Source organism: Emys orbicularis, chromosome 12 (assembly GCF_028017835.1).
Source record: "Emys orbicularis isolate rEmyOrb1 chromosome 12, rEmyOrb1.hap1, whole genome shotgun sequence".
NCBI classification, from domain to species: domain Eukaryota; kingdom Metazoa; phylum Chordata; order Testudines; family Emydidae; genus Emys; species Emys orbicularis.
This window is the reverse complement of record NC_088694.1, coordinates 34,209,576-34,236,252: the sequence shown is the minus strand read 5'-3', so window position 1 is coordinate 34,236,252 and position 26,677 is coordinate 34,209,576. Positions and strand designations below refer to the sequence as shown.

Here is a 26,677-nt window from a genome sequence, read left to right as displayed (position 1 = left end):
GAGTTGTATGTCAAACTCCTACATGCCCACAGCATGTAAATATAGAGGTGGGAATATTCAAAGTGCCCTAATAGACTTGGATGCTCAATTAATGGGAACTTGGCATCCAAATACCCTAGGCAGCTTTGGAAAATCTCATCCACTGATCTGTGACAGTTCCATGGGTGATTGTTCCTCTCATTTTGTTCCATTTGGCCCATCTTTCCTTGAATAGCTCCATGACTAATTTAATATGGGTAGTAAGACATTCCATTTCTCTCAGTTTGTCAGTGGTGATCAACCTTCTTCGAGTTGATGGTGTTTGGTTTTGCAACCACAGTGATGAAAGCCATTCATTGACATAGGACTGCATTATAAAGGCTGGGTTTAGTCCCCGAATTGTTCTGGTTTATTGTCTTTTGTGCTTGAATGGTGCACTGTGCTTTCTCTAGACACTGCGCACATGGCAGATGTTGAGAGGGGAAACCAAAGCGACGTTACAGAATTCATCCTCCGCGGGTTCAGGATCCTCTACCCATTCCAAATAGGTCCCTTTGTGCTGGTTCTGCTAACGTACTTCACCACCATGGCTGGGAACACCCTGATCATTGTCACCATTCTGATTGACCGAGGCCTTCACACCCCCATGTATTTCTTCCTGGGGAACTTGTCCTTCTTGGATATCTGGTACACGTCCAACATCGTCCCCAAAATGCTGCAAGGTTTCCTGGCTGAGAAGGGTGTGGTGATCTCCTTCAGTGGCTGTGTCACGCAGCTTTATATCTTTGGCTCCCAGGCAGCCACCGAGATCCTCCTGCTAACGGTGATGGCCTACGATCGCTACTTGGCAATATGCAACCCGCTGCGTTACACGGCCCTCATGAATGCGAGGGTGTGCGTTGAGCTGGCTTCCTGCTCTTGGCTGGGTGGCTTCCTCTTCAACCCGGTGATAATGGCCTGGATTTACAGGCTACGTTTCTGTGGCCCTAATGAAATTGACCATTTCTTCTGTGACTTCATGCCCCTGGTCAAGCTGTCGTGCAGTGACACCCACCTGATCACCTTAGCAGCATTCTTACTCTCCTCTACAGCCACCCTGATCCCCTTCCTGCTAACCCTGACATCCTACGCATTCATCATCATGGCAATAGTAAAAAACCCTTCCAGCACTGGGAGGCGGAAGGCCTTCTCCACCTGCACCTCCCACCTTATCGTGGTCAGTACTTTCTATGGGGCTCTGGCCATGGTCTACATGGTGCCGACGGCCAGTGCAGCCATCAACCTAAACAAAATATTCTCCCTTCTCTACAGCCTGGTCACCCCATTGCTCAACCCCCTGGTCTACTCCCTGAGAAACAAGGATGTGAATGATGCCCTGAGGACAATGGCCACTAGACTGTTGGATTTTCGAAGGAGATAGAGCCAAAAAGGGAGCGTGAGGGATTTAAAAATGAAAACTACAGTAGAACCTCAGAGTTATGAATCCCTCGGGAATGGAGATTGTTCGTAACTCTGACATGTTCGTAACTCTGAACACAACATTATGGTTGTTCTTTCAAAAGTTTACAACTGAACATCAACTTAATACAGCTTGGAAACTTTACTGTGCAGAAGAAAAATGCTGCTTTCCCTTTAATTTTTTTAGTAGTTTATGTTTAACACAGCTCTGTACTGTGTTTGCTTTTCTTTCCCCTCTGCTGCTGCCTGATGGTGTACTTTCCGTTCTAAACAAGGTGTGTAGTTGACCGGTCAGTTCCTAACTCTGAAGTTCTATTGTCCTGGGCCGCATTCCCACCTGGTGTAAACTGACATAACCCCATTTGAATCAGTGGAGCTGTGCAAGTTAGTACTAGCTGCAGAGCTGGTCCATGCCCCTCCCCTCCCACCCCCCCAGATTTAACAGATAAGACAATCCCATGTTGTATTCCAGCTGCATCCTTAGCATAGAATCTTTGTCCAGGAGTTACTGGTCTACATCCGCCCAGTGCCTATCACTCCACATGCTGCATTTGCCCTCCATGGACTGCAGTAACCTAGGGTTTGCTGTCCATCAGGACAAGGGATGATTATGGGGCAGATTTGTAAAGGTGTTTAGGTGCCTGAGGATTCAGGTAAGACACCTAGTGGGTTTTTTCAGAATAGCATCTGTTGATTTCAATGGGATTTAGACACCTCGGTGTTAGAGGGCTTTCCCTCAACCCTCCCACTTCCCTGGTTCTTGTCACACAGACAGCAAGCAGCAAAAGACCAGAAGTCCGAAGCGCAGACAAAGCGATGTTTATGGGGGTTAGTTTCCAAGCAAGCATATTCCGAAGCCCTTCACACCAGTCGGGCTTATCTCTATATGCCGATAGAGTCTGTTTCCCAGTGTTCCCTTCCAAGCTCATACGCCGCAGAGCGTTTACCCCACATCCCCCTTCCCGGCTCCGGCACCGCAGAGCGTTCACCCCACGTCCCCCTTCCTGGCTCCGGCACCGCAGAACGTTCACCCCGCGTCCCCCTTCCCGGCTCCAACGCCGCAGAGCGTTCACCCCGCGTCCCCCTTCCCGTCTCCGACACCACAGAGCGTTTACCCTGCGTCCCCCTGCCCGGCTCCGATGCCACAGAGCATTTACCCCGCGTCCCCCTTCCCGGCTCTGACGCCGCAGAACGTTTACCCCAGATCCCCCTTCCCGGCTCTGACACCGCAGTGTCTTGCCTGTGTCCCTGGTCCCTGTCCCCTCAGCAAACATGATTCCAATTTCCCTTCCATTTCCTGTTTGACCCCAGTTTATATAGTAATATTCTCAGCTATATCTTAACCAATTATTTTACTGAAATTTAACTAACCAATTCTAACATATTGTAACATAATTCTCTAACCAATTATATACAACTACCCTAATTAACTTACACCTAGCAAAATTAATTATACAGCAAACAGAAACAAATAGAGAACTAGACAGATTAACAACAGAAAAGTCGGGGCCATAAAGATAAAACAATACAGAAATGAGGGTTTCACAACCACAACCACTGATAAGTGATTTCTTGCCAGACGGGATGCTATCTTAAGATCTGTTTCTTTATCTGGTGATGATGGGCACTATCAGGACAGGATCATCTTCCTAACAGCCCAATACCACCTTATTTCAATGTGACTGGTTTGGGATGTGAGGATGTGACCGTTCGCTTCCCAGGTTATGGCTGCCCCTGCTGCTTAGCCAAAGGCCTTAGCCTAAGAACAAGGCCTCAGACTGTCCTAGTGAGAGAAGGCCCGTACACAGGCGGAGTGTGATTTTGATTCTTTGTTTTATACCCCTGTCACTAGCTAAATAATAAAAATACACCTAAGTTCTTAAAGTATAGGCCTTTACAGGCAGGCCTGACTATCTATATTCTAACACTCCACCCCTTTCTTTTTCTTTTGGGATCCTCCTGCCCAGGTATCCCTGGAAAAGCATAGGACACAAGGCGACACATTTCCTGATAGGGCCAGGCATTAAGGTGGAATGTGTCGATGCTCCATCTGTCCCACTGCCCCTTGTGCAGTAGAATGTCCTTCACCTTCTCTTGTACAGGCATACTACACCTATTCCGATTAGTGTTCCAGACTTACCATTATAGTGGGCCCAAGAAGGTCTAGTACACTGGGAGGAGGGCCTATTACATTACTTATACGTGACAATTAGTGGTTGTACCTTGTGGGTCTGTGCACCCCTTAACTACCGTAGTATACATTGCAAAATTAGCATACTTAACAATAGGCCAATAGCCACAATAATCCACAGTAATATTGTCAGCCTTGACCATCGTAATATAGTCCAACATCCGAGCCACCACCAGAAACACTGCTTCTCCTCCTTTGACAGGGTTAAAACCCTGTTAATGTCATCCCAAAGTGTATATTTTAAATGTATCCAGTTGTTGGCAGTTGTAGGGAGCTGCCCCTGCAGGTTTCGTATGCTTTTGTCCATATCATGAGTCCACTGAATATTCACAGAAAAATGGGTTATTGGCCAAACCAGCTCGACCACTTGGTGTGGAATTGGGTAGTATGCACTAATTCGATTGTTCACAGCAATGAGTTCCACAGATTCATTCATGCACCGAAGTCCCAATGGCAGTGTATAAATGTGCATAATTGTGCCAGATGCTGGTGCACTTGTGTCCCCAAGTGTTGTGTACATTCCCAAACACCCCATGCCCCTAATGGACCCCATTTGCAACAGGCCATTAATTCTGCCCCTCCATGGCCATTGAGGAGGGACACATTCAAATATTTTCTCTGGACGAACAATTACTTAACTGAATTATTGTCCATTTTACACCATTCCATCCTCCCCATCTATCTCCCCGTGGTTCCCGGTGAGCTCCTCCCTTTCTCATTATTCCCATAGGGCTCATGGGGACCACCTTAGTAGCTGTCCCATTCCAAGGTACGACATTACACAAGTGCTAGCCCCAGAGTTGAGCATTTTGTATTTCCATACACACCTCCCCCTCCCAAGTTAGCCTTTTGAAGCCATCCTCCACCCATGTCACGAGGTTTCCTGTCCATTGAGTTAGCCGCAGGTTCACTTTTGCCACCCTTTTCCATCCCATTGCGATTGCAGACAGCTTTTGTGCCAGTAGCTCATTGATTTGCTGCTGCAATTTCACATTTTGGCTTATCAGTTACTTTAATTACCCACTGGTCCCTCAGATTTCATACACCCAACCCTGTGTTTCCTGCTGCCCACAAACCCCTTTTCCAGCGATGATTCCATGTATGTCCCCTCACCCCCCAATTAAATTGTTGCTTCAACCCTTCTATGTATGTACTGCAGTTGGGGTGTACCCAGTCCACCCACCATTCTCTGGGGTGTACCACCCATGTTATGGACTGGAAAGACACATTGAAAAGCACTGGTTGGACCTGCTCCTACAGTGGCTCCCACACATTCACTCATCAGGAAGTATTTCCGGTTCCAGGCCGCAGCCAGCTTAGATCAGGATTCTTCCAGCTTGGCATCCATATTACCTGCAGGGTTACATTGGCCTGCTAAACCCAGGGTTGTGAGTTCAATCCTTGAGGGGGCCATTTAGGGATCTGGGGCAAAAATCTGTCTGGGGATTGGTCCTGCTTTGAGCAGGGGATTGGACTAGATGACCTCCTGAGGTCCCTTCCAACTCTGATATTCTATGATTCTGCAAAGCAGTTAAATTGTCATACCCAGTATTACAGGGGAGACTGTATGCCCAGTGTCATATGTACATAACAACTGCATGTCCAGGGATTTTCCTCTGTAGAGGTACCATTATGATGACACATGGTAACATCACACCCTAACTGTGGGACCCCATAATCCAAACACCCCAGGAGACCAGAGGGTTATTTGATTTTGGGGCCCTCTGTGACAAACCTCATGTCCAGAGGACTGTGTTTCCCACAGTCATTGCTGTCCATCAGGACAAGAGATGATCATGGGGTAGATTTGTAAAGGTGTTTAGGTGCCTGAGGATTCAGGTAAGAAACCTAGTGGAGTTTTTCAGAATAGTATCTGTTGATTTCAATGGGAGTTAGACACCTAGGCACATTTGAAAATCCCATAGTGTGTCCACACAGGGAGAGTTAGAACCATAGAAATGCCAGGTTGGAAGGGACCTCAACAGGTCATCAAGTCCTACCCCCTGTGCTGAAGCAACACCAATAAACCTAGGTCAACCGCAAGAGGCATCTGTCCAGCCTGTTCTTAAAAACCTCCAATGACAGGACTCCAAAGCCTGCCTTGGCTTCAATCATTTTTGTTGCTCTCCTCTGAACTCTCACCAATTTGTCCACATCTTTCCTTAAGTGTGGCATCCAGAATGGGACACAGTACTGCAGCTGAGACCTCCCCCATGCGGAGTGGAGCAGAACAATAACTTCCCATGTCTTCCATACGACGATCCTGTTAACACACCCTAGAATGAGATTAGCCTTTTTCACATCTGCATCACATTCTTGATTCATGTTCCATTTGTGACCCATGGGAACCTCCAGATCCTTGTCTGCAGTGCTGCCCTCAGCCAGTGATTCCCCAGTTATAGCTGGTCCTGACTAACTCCCTGCGTAGACCTGCCCTTAAGGCTGAGTTCAGCACTTAAAGAAAGGATTCATCTGCCTCTGTTTGCATGGGAAGTGCAACGTATTCTCCCCAAACTTGCAGCCCTCAGTCTTTGACTGGAAATAAAGTGCCAGATTCCCAGCATAGCTCCCTTTCAGTCAACAGTCCAGCAATGTAAATTGGCATCAATCCATTGGAGACAGTGGGCCAGATCCTTCAGCGGTGTGAAGCAGCGTCACTCCCATGAAGTCATTGTAACTGTGATTTACAGCAGTGGAGGATCTGGCTTGTGATTTACACCGTGGGTAAGATTTTAAAAGCCGTGTCAAGGATTTTGATGACCAGTTTCCATTAAAATTGTTCCCTACGGCTATTTACCTTCTTTATTTAATTAGCTTTGGAATTCTGCAGGGTCTAATAGACAGATATAATTATACAATGTAATTAGGATTCATCTCTTTATTAATTGGATTAATCCCTTTACTAATAACTGATCAGGATGAATATCATAAACCATTTCCCAGAAATATTTTCTCAAAAATTGAACTGAGTTCACAACCAGACTTGCCTGAATATAGATTCATTCGGAATTAATTGTTGTTGTTGTTTTTCTTAATTACTGTGGGAGCTAACAACTGTTGCAGAACTGGGGCCTCGTTCTGCTCAGTGTTATCCACAGACTGTGCCCCTGAAGAGCATACACTCCAAAAAGACTTGAATTTGCCCTTGAAAAGCTGGGTGGAAGTGGTTAGCATCCTATGTCCAGAGGTGGGAAATCCAGGTTCAATGTATTGGTGTACCATGGGCTTTGTGTAGGGTGACCAGATCGCAAGAGTGAAATATCAGGACACATTGGGCGAGCGGGGCAGGGGGAGGGGAGAGGACGACAATGACAGACACAGGTGCACAGAGCCATGAGAGGGGGCCCTAGGAAGCTGCGAGAGGGGGCCCTAGGAAGCTGCGAGAGGGGTTGTACGGCCCCTGCTGCAGCCCGCACCACAAGCCACAGGGCAAGGACACCTATTGAATTCAATGAGAATTTTGCATGTGAATTGATGTACCTAGTTCTGAGATTATAAAGCCAGAAGGGATCCGGTGATCACCTGGTCTCACCGCCTGTATAGCACAGACATAGAACTTTCCCAAAATAATTCCTAGAGGATAGCTTTTAGAAAAAGCTTTTAGAAAAACACCATGACCCTTAGTATATTGTTAATCGTTAATTACTCTCATCATTGAAAAGGTATGCCTTATATCCAGTCTGAATTTGTCTAGCTGCAACTTCCAACCGTTGGCTCATGCTCTACCTTTCTCTGCTAGACTGAAGTGCCCGTTATTAACTATTTGTTCCCCATGTAGATACTTACAGTCTATAACCAAGTCACTTCTTAACCTGCTTTTTGTTAAGCTAAATAGATTGAGGTCCTTGAGTCGATCACTATAAGGCATGTTTTATAATCCTTTAATCAGTCTTGTGACTCTTCTCTGAACACTCTCCAATTTATCAATATCCTTCTTAAATTGTGCACACCAGAACTGGACACAGGATTCCAGCAGTGGTTGCACCAGTGCCAAATAGAGAGATAAAATAACCTCTCTACTCCTGCTTGAGATTCCCCTATTTAGGCATCTGGTCACCCTATTTCTGTATGCATTTCCCCAGGTTTTTTTGTAAAAATCAAAACTGAACTGCCCCAGAAATTCTGTCATGTGGAATCATCGTGAAACTCGCATGGCTCCAACCCTGCCGATGAACCTTTAGATCCACTGCACAGACTTCTGACACTTGAGCTAATGGAGTAGGTGATGGCAGACGCAGTAGTTTGTCATCCTATATGTGATAGATCAGCTCTATAGGGGGATGAGACACTTTTTTTGCCACTGGGTTTCACAGATATCTGCTGACAGAAGAGGAACTGTGAAACTCAGGAATCCTGGGTCTATTCCAGGCTCCTGAACGGAGTGGTCTCTAGTAGTCAAAGACCCTTCTTCCCCGTCCCCTCCAGTCTATGTCTATCCTATTGCTGTCTAACCCGCCCCAGCTCCTCATCTGATTTCAACTGCCCCCCACTACCGCTCTGGATTCCTTGTCCCAGTTTCCTGGTCCTGTCTCACTCTCCTCTCTCCCCGCCCCCATCCCTCAGATGGGATGTTCGTTGCAGACTGGCAAAATTATAAGGCTTCCCAACATTTCAACACTTCCCATTCTAAATTTTCGGTTGCTTAACTATAGGCTAGCTCTGCCTACAACAAAGCATATTCAGAACCTCTGATTAAAGGGATTATAAGTGTAGCAACCTCCATCACAGCTAGTCATCAAAGATTGAACCCGAGCCATCCAGACTTAAAAGCATGAGCTTCTACTACTTGAGTTCAAGATATAATTCCCTTAGCTGGTAGCTATACAGTTATCCTCTAAAAATCCACCAGAGGAGGGCACAAAACACATTGGACAGTGAATTACAAAAGCGCCAAATATTATTATTAGACCTGCAATACTTTTCACAATGAACATCAGTGGGGGATAAACTGGGAGTTTAAGAATATTTGGAAAACAATTTTAGAATAACATTCAGTGCTGTGGTTTAAAAGAAAAAAACCTGTTAAAACTCATAACTTAGCAGCATTCAGTGTTTGAAAAAAAAAAAAACTTCTAGGAGCTATGGGATACAAGTTAAGAATGTTGAAACAGGAAGATGTTATGCTTAGTTACCACTTGGGCAAGGCGGCGTGCTATGTAATACTTGCAAGATTTCACTGTAATGTTTTACAATATATAGCAGTGCAATGCTGATTCCACTGATATTGTTGAGCAATTCATGCGGATTTTATTTCAGCCCACATCTTAATAGTTTTGAATACTGTAGATCACAATTTTCAGCTCAGTTGCTCTGAACATGCAGAGCTTTAAAATTGCTATGCTCTAAACTGTATATTAACTGCAGTTTTATAAATCTGCATGTCAGAGAACTGTGTGCCACTACTACTAGACAGTGGCACAAGGCAATTCAGTGTGAATCACAGAAATGTAGGACTGGAAGGGACATCAACAGGTCATCTAGTCAAACCCCTGCACTGAGGCAGGACTGAGTAATAACAACTAGACCATCCTTGACAGGTGTTTGTCTAACCTCTTAAAAAACTCCAATGACTGCTATTCCATAACCTCTCTAGGTAATTTGTCCAGTGCTTAACTACCTTTACAGTTAGGCAGTTTTTCTAATGTCTAACCTAAATCTCCCTTGCTACTATTTAAACCCATTGCTTCTTTTTCCTGCATATCCTGAGTGGGACGGGGGTGAGTCCAGGCAGTGGGATTGGCGGGAGGGAGGTTGAGGAAGTCGGTGGGTGTGTGGAGATGGACCAGGGGAAGCAGGGTGGAGGAACTGAGGGGGACAGGACTGGGACTGGGGGAGACGGGGGGGCTAAGGGGGATGGGACAGGACTGGGATGGGGGGAGTAGGGTAGGGGCTGAGGGAAGCATGAATGGGACAGGGTAGAGAGCTGTGTAGAGTGGGGAGGGGCGGGGGAGACAATGGGTCTGGGCTGGGGAGGGTCGGGGGGTTGGGGAGAGGGACAGGGTCTGGAGGGGATGAGACAGAGGGGAGCAGGACTGGAATGGGGGGAAGTTGAGGGGGTGGGACAGCAGGGGGAGTGATGGGGATGGGATGACGGGAGAGGCTGAAGAAGAGATTTGGGGTTGGGCAAGGCTGAGGGCAGTGGGTTGGGGGGAGCAGGGGGACTGTTGGGGAGGCTGTTGGAACAGGGTCAGGGGACTGAGGGCAGTGGGTTCGGGGTGGGAGGTACAGGGGGGACTGCGGGGGAGGCTGAGGGAACAGGGTCAGGGTGGGGGCTGAGGGCAGTGGGTCGGGTCTACACTGGCACCTCTCAGCATTGCTGTGCCGGGCGGCAGACCTGTGCCAGCGCTACCCTGGCAATGGAAGAGTCCTCAGTGGAAACGCAGACATCATGACACAGACCCTCCTCATCACTTCAAACCTGGCGCTGCTCTGGTCAGTCGCTAGGCTCTTGTCACTTTCAAACCCATGCAGGGTATCTGGCTCTTTTTCAGTTCTCAGGTTAAGAAAAGCCTCTGCATTTTGTGAGGGCTTCAGCATTTACATTCCTACTTCACAAACTGTCTGCCTGACACATTGCTCCCAGGGCATTCATCTTTATTCATTATCGGCAGGTCCATCAGATTAACGAGCAACACAGGGGGAGGCAACACAATGGTGTCATGGAGTTTTAATTTTTCAAACCACTTTGGCCTCAACAGGGATAACAGCAAATCTGGACAGAGCAGATGGGTGTCAGGATGGGTTTGGGTATTTATTTATTTATTTTTAAGTGAAAATGTTTGGGTCTGAGCAAAGGCTGCAAACTTCCCTTTGTAAACCTCTGCTGATCTTTTGCCCCAAGGGCTAACGACAGCCTGGAATCTGGGACAGATTTCCACATCCATGCAGGGTGAGATGATGGGGGGAGGGGAGGGACTGTGGGGGAGGCAGAGGGAACAGGGTCAGGGGGGCTGAGGGCAGTGGATTGAGGGTGGGGGGCACAGAGGGGACACTGCGGGGGAGGCTGAGGGAACAGGGTCAGGTTGGGGGCTGAGGGCAGTGGGTCGGGTGAGATGATCGGGGGGAGGGGAGGGACTGTGGGGGAGGTAGAGGGAACAGGATCAGGGGGGCTGAGGGCAGTGGATTGAGGGTGGGGGCACAGGGGGGACACTGCGGGGGAGGCTGAGAGAACAGGGTCAGGGTGGGGGCTGAGGGCAGTGGGTCGGGTGAGATGATCGGGGGAGGGGAGGGACTGTGGGGGAGGCAGAAGGAACAGGGTCAGGGTGAGGGCTGAGGGCAGTGGGTCTGAGGGGAGCCCCCCCAGAGGGACTTGCCAGGGAACCAGGTGAGTCCAGCAGTGCTTACCTGGAGCGGCTCCCAGGAAGCATCCAGCAGGCAGGTCCCTCCCAGTCCCTCTAGCTCCTTCCTCGGGTCGGGTCGTGTCATAACTATAAAGGGAAGGGTAACAGCTCTCCTGTGTACAGTACTATAAAATCCCTCCTGGCCAGAGACTCCAAAATCCTTTTACCTGTAAAGGGTTAAGAAGTTCGGGTAACCTGGCTGACACCTGACCCAAAGGACCAATAAGGGGACAAGATACTTTCAAATCTTTGGGGGGGGGGAAGGCTTTTGTTTGTGCTCTTTGTTTGGTTGTTGTTCGCTCTTGGGACTGAGAGGGACCAGACATCAATCCAGGTTCTCCACATCTTTCTAAACAAGTCTCTCATATTTCAAACTTGTAAGTAAACAGCCAGGCAAGGCGTGTTAGTTTTACTTTGTTTTCTCAACTTGTAAATGTACCTTTTACTAGAGTGTTTATCTCTGTTTGCTGTACTTTGAACCTGAGGCTAGAGGGGGGTCCTCTGAGCTCTTTAAGTTTGATTACCCTGTAAAGTTATTTTCCATCCTGATTTTACAGAGAGAATTTTTACCTTTTTCTTTAATTAAAAGCCCTCTTTTTAAGAACCTGATTGATTTTTCCTTGTTTTTAAATCCAAGGGGGTTGGATCTGTATTCACCAGGAGTTGGTGGCAGGAAGAAGGGGGGATGGTTAATTTCTCCTTGTTTTAAGATCCAAGGGGTTTGGATCTGTATTCACCAGGGAATTGGTGAAGGTCTCTCAAGGCTACCCAGGGAAGGGGATTAGCTTTGGGATGGTGGCAGCGGACCAGATCTAAGCTGGTAGTTAAGCTTAGAAGTTTTCATGCAGGCCCCCACATTTGTACCCTAAAGTTCAAAGTGGGGAAGCAGCCTTGACAGGTCGGGTCAAGGGGAGGGGGTCGGGGACAGGGGCGGGGGGGCTCTCTGCCCGCTGCCAGAGTCTACAATCCCCGCCCCGCTGCAGCACGCAGGGGAGTGAGACCTCCTCGCTGCCTCTCTGTGTGCCCGGGGTAGGGGCAGGGCTGCGCTGTGCAGGCTCCTGCTGGCCGGGCGGCGGGCCCCATGGGCTGGCGCCGCAGCGCCGGGAGCTCAGCTGCGCGCTGCCCCAGGGCCCAGGGAGGAAAGGTGAGTGGCGCCGGCGGCGCTGGCTTGCCGTGGTCCCCATCATATAGGGTGACCAGACGACCCGACCAATGTAACGTCAGGACGCGGGACAAGTCCCCTAAAATTGGGACTGTCCCGATAATATCGGGACATCTGGTCACCCTAACTTTGTGTGTGACCTTGGGGCAAATCGCTCGGTCTCTGAGGGGCAGATTTTCATAGGGATTTGGGTGTATATGCTGCTACGATGAAATTTTTAAATCCTGCCAGGATCTAGATTCACAAAGGGATTTAAGCACCTACCTGCTATCTTAGAATATCTACAGGGGGAACAAATATTTGATAACGTGCTCTTCAGCCTAGCAGAGAAAGGTTCTAACACCATCCAATGGCGGGAAGTCGAAGCTAGACAAATTCAAACTAGAAATAAGGCTTAAATGTGTAAGAGTGGGGGAAATTAACCATTGGAACAGTTTACCAAAGGTCTCAGCAGATTCTCAATCATTGACAATTTATAAACCAAGATGGGATGTTTTTCTAAGAGATCTGCTCTAGGAATTATTTTGGGGCAGGTCTCTGGGCTGTGTTATACAGGAGGTCAGACTAGATGATCACAATGGTCCCTTCTAGCCTAGGAATCTATGAAACCGGAGAAGTGGCAGATCTCTGTCCAAGTCCCATCTCCCCCTGAGGCAGAGGAGGAACCTGAGGCACGGTTATCCCACGCCCCAGCTACATAGCCTAACCACTGGGCTAAAAGTTATGAGGGAGGTCCTCCTCTTCCCCACACTCCAGCCCATTCTCACCTTGTGTAAGCTCACCTATATGGGCCCAATCCGGTAGGTGTGCTCTGAACATGCTTACCCAATTGGGCCCCATGGGCAAGTGAGGCAAAGGCCTGGCTATCTCCCCACAGCTCGTGCATGGCTCTGGGACTCAGCTGTTGGGATGGCTGGCCTGGGGCTGCCGAGCACATGCCCAGAGGCACCTGGGGAAATTTTCCTGCAAAAAAGTAGATGCCCAGTGAGTTTAGGCACTGAAGGCATTTGACGGCACCTGAGCAGCAGTTTTGTGAATCCCCCAGGGGCCTGAATCTGGGATCTGTAGCTGCCTAAAGTGGTAGGTAGTCACCTAAGTGCCTTTGTGAATTGGGCCATTCCCTGTGTAGGCGATTTTGAAAACCCACTAGGTGCCTGTCTGCATCTTTAGGGTCTTAAATACCTTTTCAAGGACACCCCCCACACCGCCCCACATCTCTGTGTGCATCTGCTCCCTGTTTGCAATTTGCGGACCATAGCATGATCTATATCACAGGGGTGTTGTGAGGCTAACGAAATTAAGAGTGTGAGGCGCTTACTCCTACATGGGCCTTGCAGAGAGAGAAATAGTGAGGTTCTTTATGGGTAATAAGCTCAAATCAGCGATTTAAAGACTTAAGTCCCATTTTCAAAACGTTTTTGGGATTCCCATCTCCCAAACCAGACCCTATCATTGACACATTCGCGTCACTGAAAATCCAATTTTCTAGTGGAAAAAATTTGATTAAAAATTTTCCACCAGCCTTTGTTCAAAACAACTGTCCCTGGAAACGTGGACCCTCTATTGTCCATGCCAAAGAAAAAATAAAAGTCCTTTTCTCATCTCTGAATCTTTGACGTAGCAAGGATTCAATGCATGAGGGAACCTGTCTCAATAGAGACATAAAAGAACTTAAATACTCAGACTCCTCGAGATGTGGCCTCTTCAGCATTGGGGACGCACTGTTCGCTCTACTGCCCGTACGTTTTACAGCACATGATTATATGAGATTAGAATATTTTTTAAAGTCAATGTTTTTTCTGCACGTTATTGCTTTTTAACCAAGCACATTGGTGCATAGCTCTACCTTGGTCCTTTTTCTCCTCTGCTTTGTACCTTTGTGTAGTCATTTATATGTGAGTGCTGACTGGGTGTGGGACCCTGCCAGTACAAGTGGGTAATTCTGATACGGAGTCATTTTGCACTCACCTTGCATTGGTATAAATGACTACACATGGTACAAGGGAGCAGGGAGACAGCCACTGGTGTGCTCTTCCTCTCCTCTGACCATTTTGTTATACTAAGGAATAGTACAAAGAATTCTAATTCATAGCTGGAATTTCTAAAGGAACCTAAGGGAATTACACAACCATCTCCCACTGAACTTAGAATAATAATGTAATCAGGATCTGGGCTGCTAAGTACAGTTTTAATGCGTGCTCTATGAAAATAGATAGATAGATAGATAGATAGATAGATAGATAGATAGATAGATAGATAGATAGATAGATAGATAGATAGATAGATAGATAGATAGATAGAGGGGGTGTATGGGGATAGATCGATGATGGATGGATATAGTGTCATTGTAGCCATGCCGGTCCTAGGACATTAGCGAGACAAGGTGGGTGAGGTGATATCTTTTATTGGACCGTCTTCTGTTGGCAACAGAGAAACAAGCTTTTGAGCTCTCCTTCAGGTCTGGGAAACATTCTCAGTGTATCCCAGCTAAATACAAGGTGGAACAAATTACTAGTGTAGACATGGCCTTTGTCTTCTATCATTTTCCTGAGTGAGTTCATTAAATCACTAAATGCCCAATAGCAACTATGTGGGTGAAACCAGACAGTCCCTACACTCTCGAATGACCTCACACAGGCAAATGACTGGAGGGGTGTTAACAGGCCACTTCACCTTGAATTGTCCCTTGAAATACGTGTTAGCTACTTATGCTGAACAATCTGTTCCATCTCTTACCAACAGAAGTTGGTCCAGTAAAACAGTGGTTCTCAACCAGGGTACATGTACCCATGGGGGTAAGCAGAGGTCTTCCCGGGAGTACATTAACTCATCTAGATATTTGCCTACTTTTACAACAGGCTACATAAAAAGCACTAGTGAAGTCAGTACATACTAAAATTTCATACAGACAATGACTGTACACTATACACTGAAATGTAAGTACACTATATTCCAGTTGATTTATTTTATAATTATATGGTAAAAATGAGAAAGTTTGCAATTTTTCAGTAGTAGTGCACTGTGACACTTTTGTATTTTTATGTCTGATTTTGTAAGCAAGTAGTTTTTAAGTGAGGTGAAACTTGGGGGTACACAAGACAAACCAGACTCATGAAAGGGGTACAGTAGTCTGGAAAGGTTGAGAGCCACTGCAGTAAAAAATATTACCTCGCCCACCTTGTCAGATAGATAGATAGATAGATAGATAGATAGATAGATAGGATATTGCATATGTAGTGTGACCATATTTCCCAAAGGGAAAACAGGACACTATGTGGGGCTAGCTCAAGCCCCTCTCCCTTCCCTCCACACACTAGGCTATCCCGAGATCCACTCCCCTTGCAAGGCTGGCGTCACTGATCACCCGAGTCCTGTCTGCCCATCACCCGAGCCCTGCCTCCCACCCTGTGCAGGGCTGGCATGGCCGCTCACCTCCCTGCACATTCCCCCGCACCCCACTTTTTGACAACAGTGTGCACATGTGTCCTGTTTGCTCTTGCCAACTGATCAAGTTGGCAAGAGCAAATGGGACGAATGCTCACTTTTGCCAGAAATGTCAGGATAGCCACGACAGGGCTTAAAAAGAAGCTATCCCCGCCAAAATGGAACTTATGGTCACCTTTTGCATATGAAAGTATAGATAAATAAGTATGCATGAGACCAGATACATGCTCAGTTTCTGTAGTGAGGAGCACCAGTGTAAATTCTTGCACAGATAGATCAATAGATAATTGCATATGAATGTATAGACAGAAGCACGATGAAGCTGAATTGATGGACAGATGTTACATATGAAAAGACAACTAGGTAGACAGACCACTTGACTATCCAAGGGCCTGATTCTCCTCTCATGTCAACAGACGACAATTAGGAGTAAGTTTATTGAAGACAATTGATTTGCAATTGTGTAAAACTGACCTGAGAGGAGAATGAAGCATGTTCGACCGACACAAGGCCGTGCTGGAGCAGTGAACGGAAGGGAGAATCCTGTAGAATTGTTGGCTGGCTTCTACACGTTCTCTGAATAAGTCATTTTCGAGATCACCGCTGGGGATCAGTAGAAATGTGGATAGTGTCTGTAGTGTTTTTGTGCACTCCCTTTGGGTCTGTGTCCCAGCATGTCTGCAGTGAAACCGAGAGCTGTGGAGCAAAGCAAAGCCATTTCCAACTTCGGACTAAGCCTTTGAGCCAGGACCACTCGAAGGTTTGCAGGATCCAGTCCCAGTGAGTGTGTCTACACAGCACTTTGTGCTGAGCGGGCATCAGCCTCCCAGTCCGGGCTGGCAGACTGGGGCTCGTGCTAATGCTCTCAAAATAGCTGTGAGGTGGTGGGCGAGGCCAGAGTTCAGGCTTTGAAGCCTAGGGAAGTGTGTGGGGCCACTGGCCAGAGTCTGCTGACCTGGGTTGGGAGACTCGCTCCTGCCTGCTCCCAAGAGCTGTGTAGACACACCCAAAGTGGAGCCAGGGATCTCAGCCTCTCTAATCTGGGGAATGGGAAATGAAGCCCGGCTCGCTCTGCGAGATAGAGAACTCCTCACCTCGTTCTCCAGAACAGGGAGATCCAGGCTGACATGCTCAGATCCGGCTGCTTGCTTTAGGTGCCTCAGGGTTTGGGGGTCCGAGTTGTGACACCGAGAGCCTGGCTTTCTAATGTGGGAGCCGTGGCTTTTTAGTGCCCTGGAGCATCAAGTACCGGATGTCTTACACTGGGCATCCACAAAAGGAAGCATCACTGGAAATTGGTGTGTCAGAGATTATAGATATAAGAATATAAGAGTGTCCATACTGGGTCAGACCAAAGGTCCATCTAGCCCAGTATCCTGTCTTCCAACAGTGGCCTATGCCAGGTGCCCCAGAGGAAATGAATAGAACGGGTAATCATCAAGTGATCCATCCTGTCACCCATTCCCAGCTTCTGGCAAACAGAGGCTAGGGACACCATCCCTGCCCATCCTGGCTAATAGCCATTGATGGACCTATCCTCCATGAATTCATCTAGTTCTTTTTTAAACCCTGTTATAGACCTGGCCTTCAAAACATCCTCTGACAAAGATTTCCATAGGCTGACTGTGCATTGTGTGAAGAAATACTTCCTTTTGTTTGTTTTAAACCTGCTGCCTATTTATTTCATTTGGTGACCCCTAGTTCTTGTGTTATGAGTAAATAATACTTCCTTATTTACTTTCTTAATACCAGTCATGAATTTATAGACCTTGATCATATCCCCCCTTAGTTATCTCTTTTCCAAGCTGAAAAGTCCCAGTCTTATTAATCTCTCCTCATACAGAAGCCGTTCCATACCCCTAATCATTTTTGTTGACCTTTTCTGAAGCTTTTCCAGTTCCAGTATATCTTTTTTGAGATGGGGCGACCACATCTGCACGCAGTATTCAAGATGTGGGCATACCATGGATTTATATAGAGGCAATATGATACATTTCGTATACGATTAATCCAACTTGACCAGTTCATGAACAATTTTATTGTCTCCACAGAGAGAAAACTGCTGCAGGGCATGGCTAGCAGGAACCCCACAGCCGTGCACAGTTCTTCTTTGTGGCTTTGTCCAACATCCTGGTGCTCCGAGTTTCCCTTTTTTTTCTGGTGCTGGTTTTCTACCTCATCACCTTGGTGGGCAACATTGTCATCATCACGATCACAATGATGGACCCTGCCCTTCGCTCCCCCATGTATTACTTCCTCTGAAATTTGTCCTTTCTGGAAATTGGCTACACCTCGTCCACCATCCCCAAGATGATGGTGAACTTCCTCTCCGAAGACACGAGTATTTCCTTCCTGGGCTGTGCCACACAGATGTATTTCTTCTCTTTCTTAGGGATCACAGAGTGCTGCCTGCTGGCTGCCATGGCATACGACCGTTATGTGGCCATATTTCACCCTCTGCACTATACGGCCATGATGAGTAGAGGTATTTGCCTCCAGCTCTCAGCTATGTGCTGGCTCATTGGGGTGCTGGTGGGAGTCGGGCAGACAACTTTCATATTCACACTGCCCTACTGTGGGCCCAATAGGATCAACCACTTCTTCTGCGACATTCCCCCGCTGCTGAAGCTGTCCTGCACGTACACCTACAGGAACGAAGTAGCTGTTTCTACAATCACTGTCACCTTCATCATGGTCCCCTTCCTGCTTATATTGGTGTCCTATGTCCGTATCCTCCAAGTGATCCTCAGTATTCCGTCAGCCGCGGGCAGGAGCAAAGCCTTCTCCACCTGCTCCTCCCACCTTATTGTGGTGACCTTGTTTTTCGGGTCCGGCATCATGACGTATCTGAGGCCCAAATCCAGCTACTCCCTCAACACCGACAAACTGCTTTCCCAGTTCTACTCAGTGGTGTCCCCAATGCTGAACCCTTTGATCTACAGCCTGAGGAATAAGGAGGTGAAGGAAGCTCTGAGAAGGGTGATGGCCAGGAAAATATTCATTTGAAAACTGGGGGAATAAATTGGTTATTTATTTTCTTATTCTTCTGATGGTTTTGGAGATGCCTCTTGTACCCCAATCTATGATTCATATATTAATTATACTGATTATTTAAGAATTCCCAGTGATCACTCTGCAGGTTCTTGTCCCAACATCAGGCCCAGTAGTATTAAAATTGCTGTTGAGTTGGGAATCCCAATGTGTTCAGTTGCAACCCTCACACTTTAGAAACCCATCTGTATTTGTCATAATTCATTAACACATTTAGCCAAGTTACAAACACTCTAACCCAGCGAGGTAGATACAGATACTACAGAATGTCCACCTGAACATCCATCCCTTGCAGAACAGCCTGAAATGTCAGCCATTGTCTTCCTCATCACTTGTGGCCATCATCCTGGCACAACCCAAGGGCTACACTCTCTCTTCTCCTGCCCACAGGCTGGGATGCCACTTTTATAATATGTTATGCCAGGGTAGTCAATAGGGCCAAATCCACACCGCCAGGTGGTTTTGAACAAGCTGTGAAATCTTTTTATTTCCTTATTATTATCATGATTGTTATTGCAGAGTGAAAAATGTTTCTCTAGAGTTTGGATCTTGACCAAGAAATCTGGACTTTGACAAAAAATAATTGACTACCCTTGTCTTACAGGGTCCAGACCTGTAGGTTCCTTGCCTTACTGCTGAATAAAATATATGCTAAAGCGAGCTCTAAAGGCTGCAATCTGTGAATACTGTATGAGCCGTGTGTTTGTCTGAAATGTGAATATTGTAAAGGCATTCTTGTATGCACATATTGGGTTAATTCAACAGCTGGGTGTTCAGGAAACCACCCAGGAAGATGGACAGTAGCTCAGATAAGAGTTCCTCTGCAAACATCATGACAATTAATTGTGATATGCTACCTCTGCCTGCCTGCCCATGGGGGGCCTGCCAGACCAGCTTCCCCAAGATCAAAAGGCTGAGAGTGATTTCAAAAGAGACACTTCCTGATTAGAGGAGAGCCTGATTTTATGGGACAAAATTGCCTCCTGACCCCCCAGAGGCTGAGGGATTCCTTAGGGAAGCTTAGCCTGCCTAGGGGCTTTAATTCTTGTCTCTTGCTGTGCCATGTTCCTACTATTAAGATTGAACAACACTTTGTTTTAAACAGGCTGTTTTGGGTCACTATTATCACTGCAGGTCACAGCTCCCCAAGGGGACACGCACCTCTACCGAGTCCAGTCGGACCTGCTGAGCGATCCTGGCTAGTACCCACAGTGCTGTCACCCAGGGACCCGCTCTGGGCATGGGACAGTCCCACAATTCCTCACCAGAGAGGCAAAGGCTCATGACCTGACATCTGGAGTGGGGTCCACTCAGTGAGACCAGGAGAGGGGGCAGAGGCTCATCTAGCCCTGAAGCAAGACAATTCTTTTCTTTTCTATCTTCTTACATTTTTGCTCTTTCTCTCTCTTTTCTCTTTTTTCATTTCCCCATTTTGGGGTTTTTTTTGGTCTATCTTTTCCATTATTTTTTCTTTTTTTCTTCTTCTTTTTCCACCTTCCCCATCCCTGCTTTTTGTTTTAAAAGGAGGTTGTTGACAAAGGCCTGGCTGGGATGATTTAGTTGGGGTTGGTCCTGCTTTGAGCAGGGGGTTGGACTAGATGACCTCCTGAGGTCTCTTCCAACCCTGATATTCTATGATTCTGTGATTCTATGAATGAACCAAACTCCTTGATGCATTTTTATTCACTCGTTCACCACACTTTGAAACAAGAGTAGATTAATGCGCACTAGGGAATGTTAGTGCACGGCACCAGGGTCTACATGGACACTCCATGTGTATCACACTAGTGAAAGTAGATTTACACCCTGGCTTGCTGCAAACTGTCTACACAAGCCCTGAGAAATGAGGTTGAGATTTTTTCCATCTGCCTTGGGGGGATTTCAACAGGAAATGGAAATAAATTTTGTTTTTTTGAGGGGGCGGGGATGGATGGGGATTGACAAAAAGCCAACATGTTCTGTTGAAAAATTCTATGGAAAAAATATTTTTGTCAAAAGTTTCCATGGCAAAACAAACAAAAAAATACTCCAAACCATTCCAAGGGTGAGCCAAAACCATGTAATGTGGACTTTGAGCATTCCCTGCAAATGCTGAGGGGTTCTGAACTAGAGTTTTGCTTTCTCCCAATACAGAGGTAAGGACAGATGTGGAATTAGGAGCTCCATTATTTTTTCCTACACAGAGAACAGAGCATGTACATTCAATCCATATATTTCTAAGTAAGGCTACAATTTAGTCACGGAGGTCACCGATTCCGTGACTTTACCGGACCTCCGTGACTTCTTCGGCTTCAGCTTTTTATTTCCTTATTATTATCATGATTGTTATTACGGTGTGAAAAATGTTTCTCTAGAGTTTGGATCTTGACCAAGAAATTGATTGACAAAATCTTGACAAAAAATAATTGACTACCCTTGTCTTACAGGGTCCAGGCCTGTAGGTTCCATGGGACTTCAGCTGTGATTCCTCCCCCCTACCTAACCCTGCCCCCTGGTTATTTTTAGTAAAGTCACAGACAGGTCACGGCTCCCATTGTTTTTTGTTGCCCGTGACTTTTACTAAAAATAACCATGACAAAATCTTAGTTTTATTTCTAAGAACAAAAGAGAGACTATAGACCGGAATTCACCACAGACTCTAAGCATGGGCCTACGCTAAGCATGTGATGGTCTCATAGAAGTCAGTGGGATGATTCCCATGCCAAGGTTTAGCCACATATTTACTGTCTTATTGGGCCAGGACCACAAACTCTCCATGCCAGTGTGAACACAGTGTGTTAGTGACTGTGACCCACACCGCTGCTGCCCCATGGACCCCCCCAGGAGGCTTCCCATCACGTATAACTATAAGAACCACTACATGCCTCTGACACAGTGCCTGAGCCTTCAAGTTTCAGACCCACAACCCTGTCACTGGAGCGTCCCGGTCAGTGCTGGTTGTGGTGGGCAGGTTCCTCTCACTTCTGAATGCAGCCCCTGTAACTTTAAAGTGACTAGAACTAGTGTTGAGGCTGCTCGGATGCAGCTAATGAGACCAAGTCCCCTGGTGGCACCCCGAGCCCGTTTCTAAAACTGCTAACAATGCCTTTTGGAGAATGGGTTAGGAACCATGTCCCCAATGCCTCTGCCCTGTCACTCAGTGAGAGATCACTGCAACAAGTGCATATAGGCCAGTGCGGACAGACTGACGAGAAAGTTCTTCAGCTGAGGACGTTCGAGTGTTTTCCAAAAGATGCAAAAGCAGGAAGGCGACAAGCACAGAGAGGGCCGGAGAGCGTCTCTTACTGGGAGCATGGACTCACTCCTCTTTCATCTTCGTTCCTGAAGCGGGTAAAACCCTCTCATTTATTTCACCAATCTCTTCCCCCTCTTTAGACCAAGAAAGACGAACACATATGTGTCTAGGATTCTGGCTGTCTCAGAAGACCAGGTCAAGAGACCCTACGGGGCATGAGCAGTGTAACTTTCCTTGCACATTATCAGCCTCGGTCAAGCTAAAGCTGTGTTGGTCACTTGCTTGCCTGGTCTGACACATCCGACTGAGCCTCAGCAGTCATCTTTTGTGCTCTGGTGCTACAAAACCAATGCCCATGACTCACTTTCCTCATGCGAGTGACTGTGTTGAGAGCATGTGAAAGGAGTTACTCGTGTGTGTGTGTGTGTCAGTGTCCTAGCTTCTTGTGCCGCAGCGACAAGCAATTTAAGCTGGATAGCTAATGGGCTGGACCCAGTCCAGAATTTTTTGATAACATGTTTTTTTCATTTGTAAATGCTGATTCTTCAAAAAAAATTAAATTAAACACTAGTTTTGACTAAACTTTTGCCAGGAAGGTTTGAAAATTGCAACCTGAAACCAAATTTTGAAACACTGAACATTTTCATAAAATTCAATTCTTATTTTCCACCTGGCTGTGGTAAGGGGCTGGATGGGTGGGTGAGTGGATGGATAGGAAAGCTGATATTTTCTGTGAAAATAAAATATGAATACTGAATAGAACTTCTTAGAAAATTTTAATTGCAAAAATTATTGAGGGAAGGGTGAGAATTTCAAAAGCACCAAAGGGAATTAGGGAAATAAGTTGATTTGAAAGTCAGGGCTCCTAACTCCCTAACACACTTTTGAAAATTCCCCCAGAAGACACATTATTTATTTGTTTGTTTATTATTTATGTATTTATTCAACAATAGTTCAAGATTTTTTTCTCATCCATTTTCTGGCCAACTTTACTCATCCTGAACATGTTAGGGTTGGATTTTCAAAGGTAGCTAGGGGTGTTAGGCACCCAACAGGACTATCAACAGGAACTGCTGAGCACCTCCCTCTCTTAAAAAATCATTCCCTTAGTCCACATTCCCACCCAAAACCTTTGTTGATGCAGAGTTCAGACACCCAGCACAGCCTCACGCCCTTCCAGGAGCTAAACTTCAATCTCTGAAGAGCAGGAAACAAAGTATTACGGTACATGCCACCCCTGCAAAATAACCTTAGCTCTGCCCCTTTTGAGCTGGCCCTAGCCACTTGGAGTGAATGGATTTAAATATGCTGCTGGGTGGCTAGCAGAGCAGATAACACCCTTCCGGACCTTTAGAGTGACACAAACCGAACAGTGAGGGGGCAAGTCACAAAGTAGTGCCCTTAATTTGGGGCATTTCCAAAAGTTGCTTTTAAATGAGACACGTCTGCTCAGAAAATGATAGTCTTGGGAGATTCTGCTTTAGCTCGAATAGCACCATCTCTGATTAATTTCCCTTTGGTGGAGGATAGATTCATTCAAGGCAATGACCTCATCAGCCATCTAAATAATTCATTTTTATTTTAGGTCATTAAAAAAAGAAGCTATAACATAACAAAGGTATGAATTTTCCACCCAAAAAGCAATATCAAGCACATGTGTTTGAATTGTAAGTTTGTGCACAGGTGTTTGTTGGGGAGTCCAGGGCTGTATTTCACAGTAATTGCTGAATGTGTTTGATGTAAGCTTTATGTGTCTGTAAAAGTCCTTGTGTATGTTTATAACAAATATGTGTTCCCAAAAATAGAGTGCATTTGCAGTGGTGTTTATTTGTGTCTGTCCGTGATTGTGTTACAGAGTCTGTAACCGTGTGTTTGCATCTGTATCTGTGTCTATCTGTTAGGGATTTCTTAGGGAGAGTGTCCTTGTGTATATGTATTGCTGGTGTGTGGGTGGGGATGGGGGTGTGTGATACCTCTGACCCTTTGTACACGTATATTTTAATGCTCATAATTAGCAGGTTTGCTTTGTTTCTGTGTAAACAAGAAAACATTTGTGTTTATACCATTGTGTTTGTGAGTGTGCCACTAAGTCTTCCTATTGTGTGTTTGTGTCCAGATGTGTATTTCTGCACTTGTGTCTGAGCTTTTGAAAAGATCATCCAACATGAACAATAGCCCCATTTTAGAGACGGCAAAAGAAGAAAACCAGGAACAGTACATGTGTGAGGAGGGTTTGAATTCGATGCACTAGCCATTGGACAGCCTCATTTTCAGTGAAGCTAGCTCAGATTTACACCAAAATAACTGAGAGCAGAATCTGTCCCATTACGTTTCAATGGATTGTATTTTGCCTTGTGCTCATAAAACAACAAAAATTCCGTGGTTATTGATACTTCAGGAGTCAGTCAGATTACACTGGTGAATAATATTACTCATGTCTGTTAGTAATGGCAGGATTCAATAGGGGGATGAGAGAAACAAATTATTCATTTTCCCAGATCTGTATTCAATTTAAAAACAAAAACCTGGAACTAGTGAAAAATGCAAACATTATATTTTAATTTTTTTCTTGGTCAAAATTTCACATTTTCGAAAAATACCAACCCTTCTATGAACTGAGCAAAACATTTTTACAAAATTTTTGAGAAAAATGTATATTTTATTTAAAACTTCCACTTTTTTGAAGTTCTAATATTTTCCTCCATTGATTTTTCCCTACAGAATTTTGTCCCATTGTTTGGATTTGCCTTCAGTGCTTTTCGTCCTATCCCTTTGCTTTCAGAGTCCCAGCTTCTCTGTAGCTTCTTAAATAACATTTACATTTTTATTTATTGAAACCTCTCTCGTTTTCAGCTTTAGTTAATTAATTTTTATAAAGATGGTTCTACTTTAAATTCATCAAGGGCCAGAATGTGCCGTTCTCCCTCTCACAGTGTAGTACCTTAATCTCCACGTAGGAATATCTGTTCTGTGGAACTATTCCTGGAGTTAGGTGATACTCGCTAGAGGGGTGAGTGGCAGACGGCTGGGTTGGGATTTTTAAAGGATTCTAAGTGGGTTGGGAACCCAAATCTAATTGAATTTCACTAGGTGCTGCTACCTGTCTCCTTTAGGCCTCTTTGAATGGACCTGGTCATGGTAGTAAGCACTATACCTTGGTGATAAGTGTCTATGGAATCAGGTCTGAATACCAGAGCTGGATTTTCAGTCAAATAAACTACTCCTGGCTACAGACTGTTCATAGCCAATATTACCTTACGTGGGTTCCTTCTCCTTGTGTTAGAAGGAGTTGGGTGCAGTTGACACTGGGGTATTCCTCAGGGAGCTGGTAAAGAGAAGCAGGGAGGTCAGGGCAAAGAAGGGCTTCTGCTAAGATACTCCTGGACTGAGGGGAGCGATAAAGGTGCTGAAGGTTCTGGTGCCAGGCTTGGAGTTCATGGCTAAGCTGATTCTAGTCCGATAACAGAACAAACCAGAAACCACCCAAAATTTGATCTGGACTCTGCTGCCAGTGGCCCCTCTCTTTAATTTCTAGCACTTGTTTGTGTGTTTAAAAAAAAATTTTTTTCCAGTGAAAGAAAAAAATGAAAGAAAATGGGGAAAACTCACTTTCTTTCCTGTTTTTATTTATTTCCCTTTTCTCCCCTCAGTATCAAGAAGGGGGGTGAGGCTTTTTAAAGGTTTAAAATAGGAGAGAAAGCAGCACTTTTATTACTTGTTAAAACTTTCAAACACTTTTCCAGTGGGGTGGGGAAGTTTTAAAACATGGGGAGGTGTTTTACCTCCCAACTTTTTCTCCTTTTTAAAGAATAAAAACTTTTTTCTACTGACTTTTTGTCAATATCCCATTTTTCAAGTTTTGGTTGAAAAAATGTCAGCCAGCCTTAGGTGAATCTTCCCCCCCAAATTCTTCCTGCTCTGAAATCCCAGGCCTCAGGCACTGAAGCTCAAAGAGCACCTGTGTTACCTGTCACAGGACAAGGCCTTTGACAAGCAGTGAAGCAATTCTGATCATACTGCCTGTGATGGGGCGCTCTCACCCCACGCATGTTGGGAATGGGTTAAAATTGGTCTGAGGGGCCAATGAATCTGCCTGCTCTCACCTAGGATGGGCTAGGTCTAGTTAAAGATCAAGCCAAGCAGGGGGAGCCCAGCTTGGGAATGGAGAGTTCCTAGGGTTACCATACATCCAGTTTTTCCCGGACATGTCCAGCTTTTTGGTAATCAAACCCCCGTCCGGGGGGAATTGCCAAAAAGCCGAACATGTCCGGGAAAATACCGGCCGGGCACTTCCCCTCCCGCGGCTGCTCTGCTCCTCCCCTGACTCTTCGGCTCTGTTTAAGAGCCGAGCTGCCCGAGCGCTACCGGCTTCGGGCAGCCCCCTTGCCTCTGGACCCCAGCCGCCGGCCGGGCACTTCCCCTCCTGGGGCTCCAGCTGCTCTGCTCCGGCGGCACAGGGTCCGGAGGCATGGGGGCTGCCCGAAGCCGGTAGCGCTCGGGCAGCTCAGCTCTTAAACAGAGCCGAAGAGTCAGGGGAGGAGCACAGCAGCCAGAGCCCAGGAGGGGAAGTGCCCGGCTGGGGGCGCAGGGTCTGGAGGCATGGGGGCTGCCCGAAGCCCGAGCGCTACCGGCTTCACGGTTTGCCGGGCAGCCTCCAGACCCTATGCCCCCGGCTGGGCGCTTCCCCTCCCAGGATCCAGCTGCACTGGGGAAGCGCCGGCCGGGGGCGCAGGGTCTGGGTGCTGCCCAGCAAACCGTGAAGCCGGTAGCGCTTGGGCAGCCCTTTTCGCATGGCTGGGAGGGAGGAGGGGGAGTTA

At 46.5% G+C, this 26,677-nt stretch overlaps 1 protein-coding gene and 1 pseudogene across 1 annotated transcript; both read left to right on the top strand.

Moving 5' to 3' along the window:
* The first annotated feature begins 442 nt into the window (after positions 1-442).
* LOC135887239 (olfactory receptor 11A1-like) lies at positions 443-1,399 on the top strand. Its single transcript, XM_065415011.1, has one exon. It carries the CDS (start codon positions 443-445, stop codon positions 1,397-1,399), a length of 957 nt encoding a protein of 318 aa, XP_065271083.1.
* A 16,246-nt stretch (positions 1,400-17,645) lies between these two features.
* On the top strand, positions 17,646-18,580 carry LOC135887054 (olfactory receptor 10A4-like; annotated as a pseudogene).
* The last annotated feature ends 8,097 nt before the right edge of the window (positions 18,581-26,677 follow it).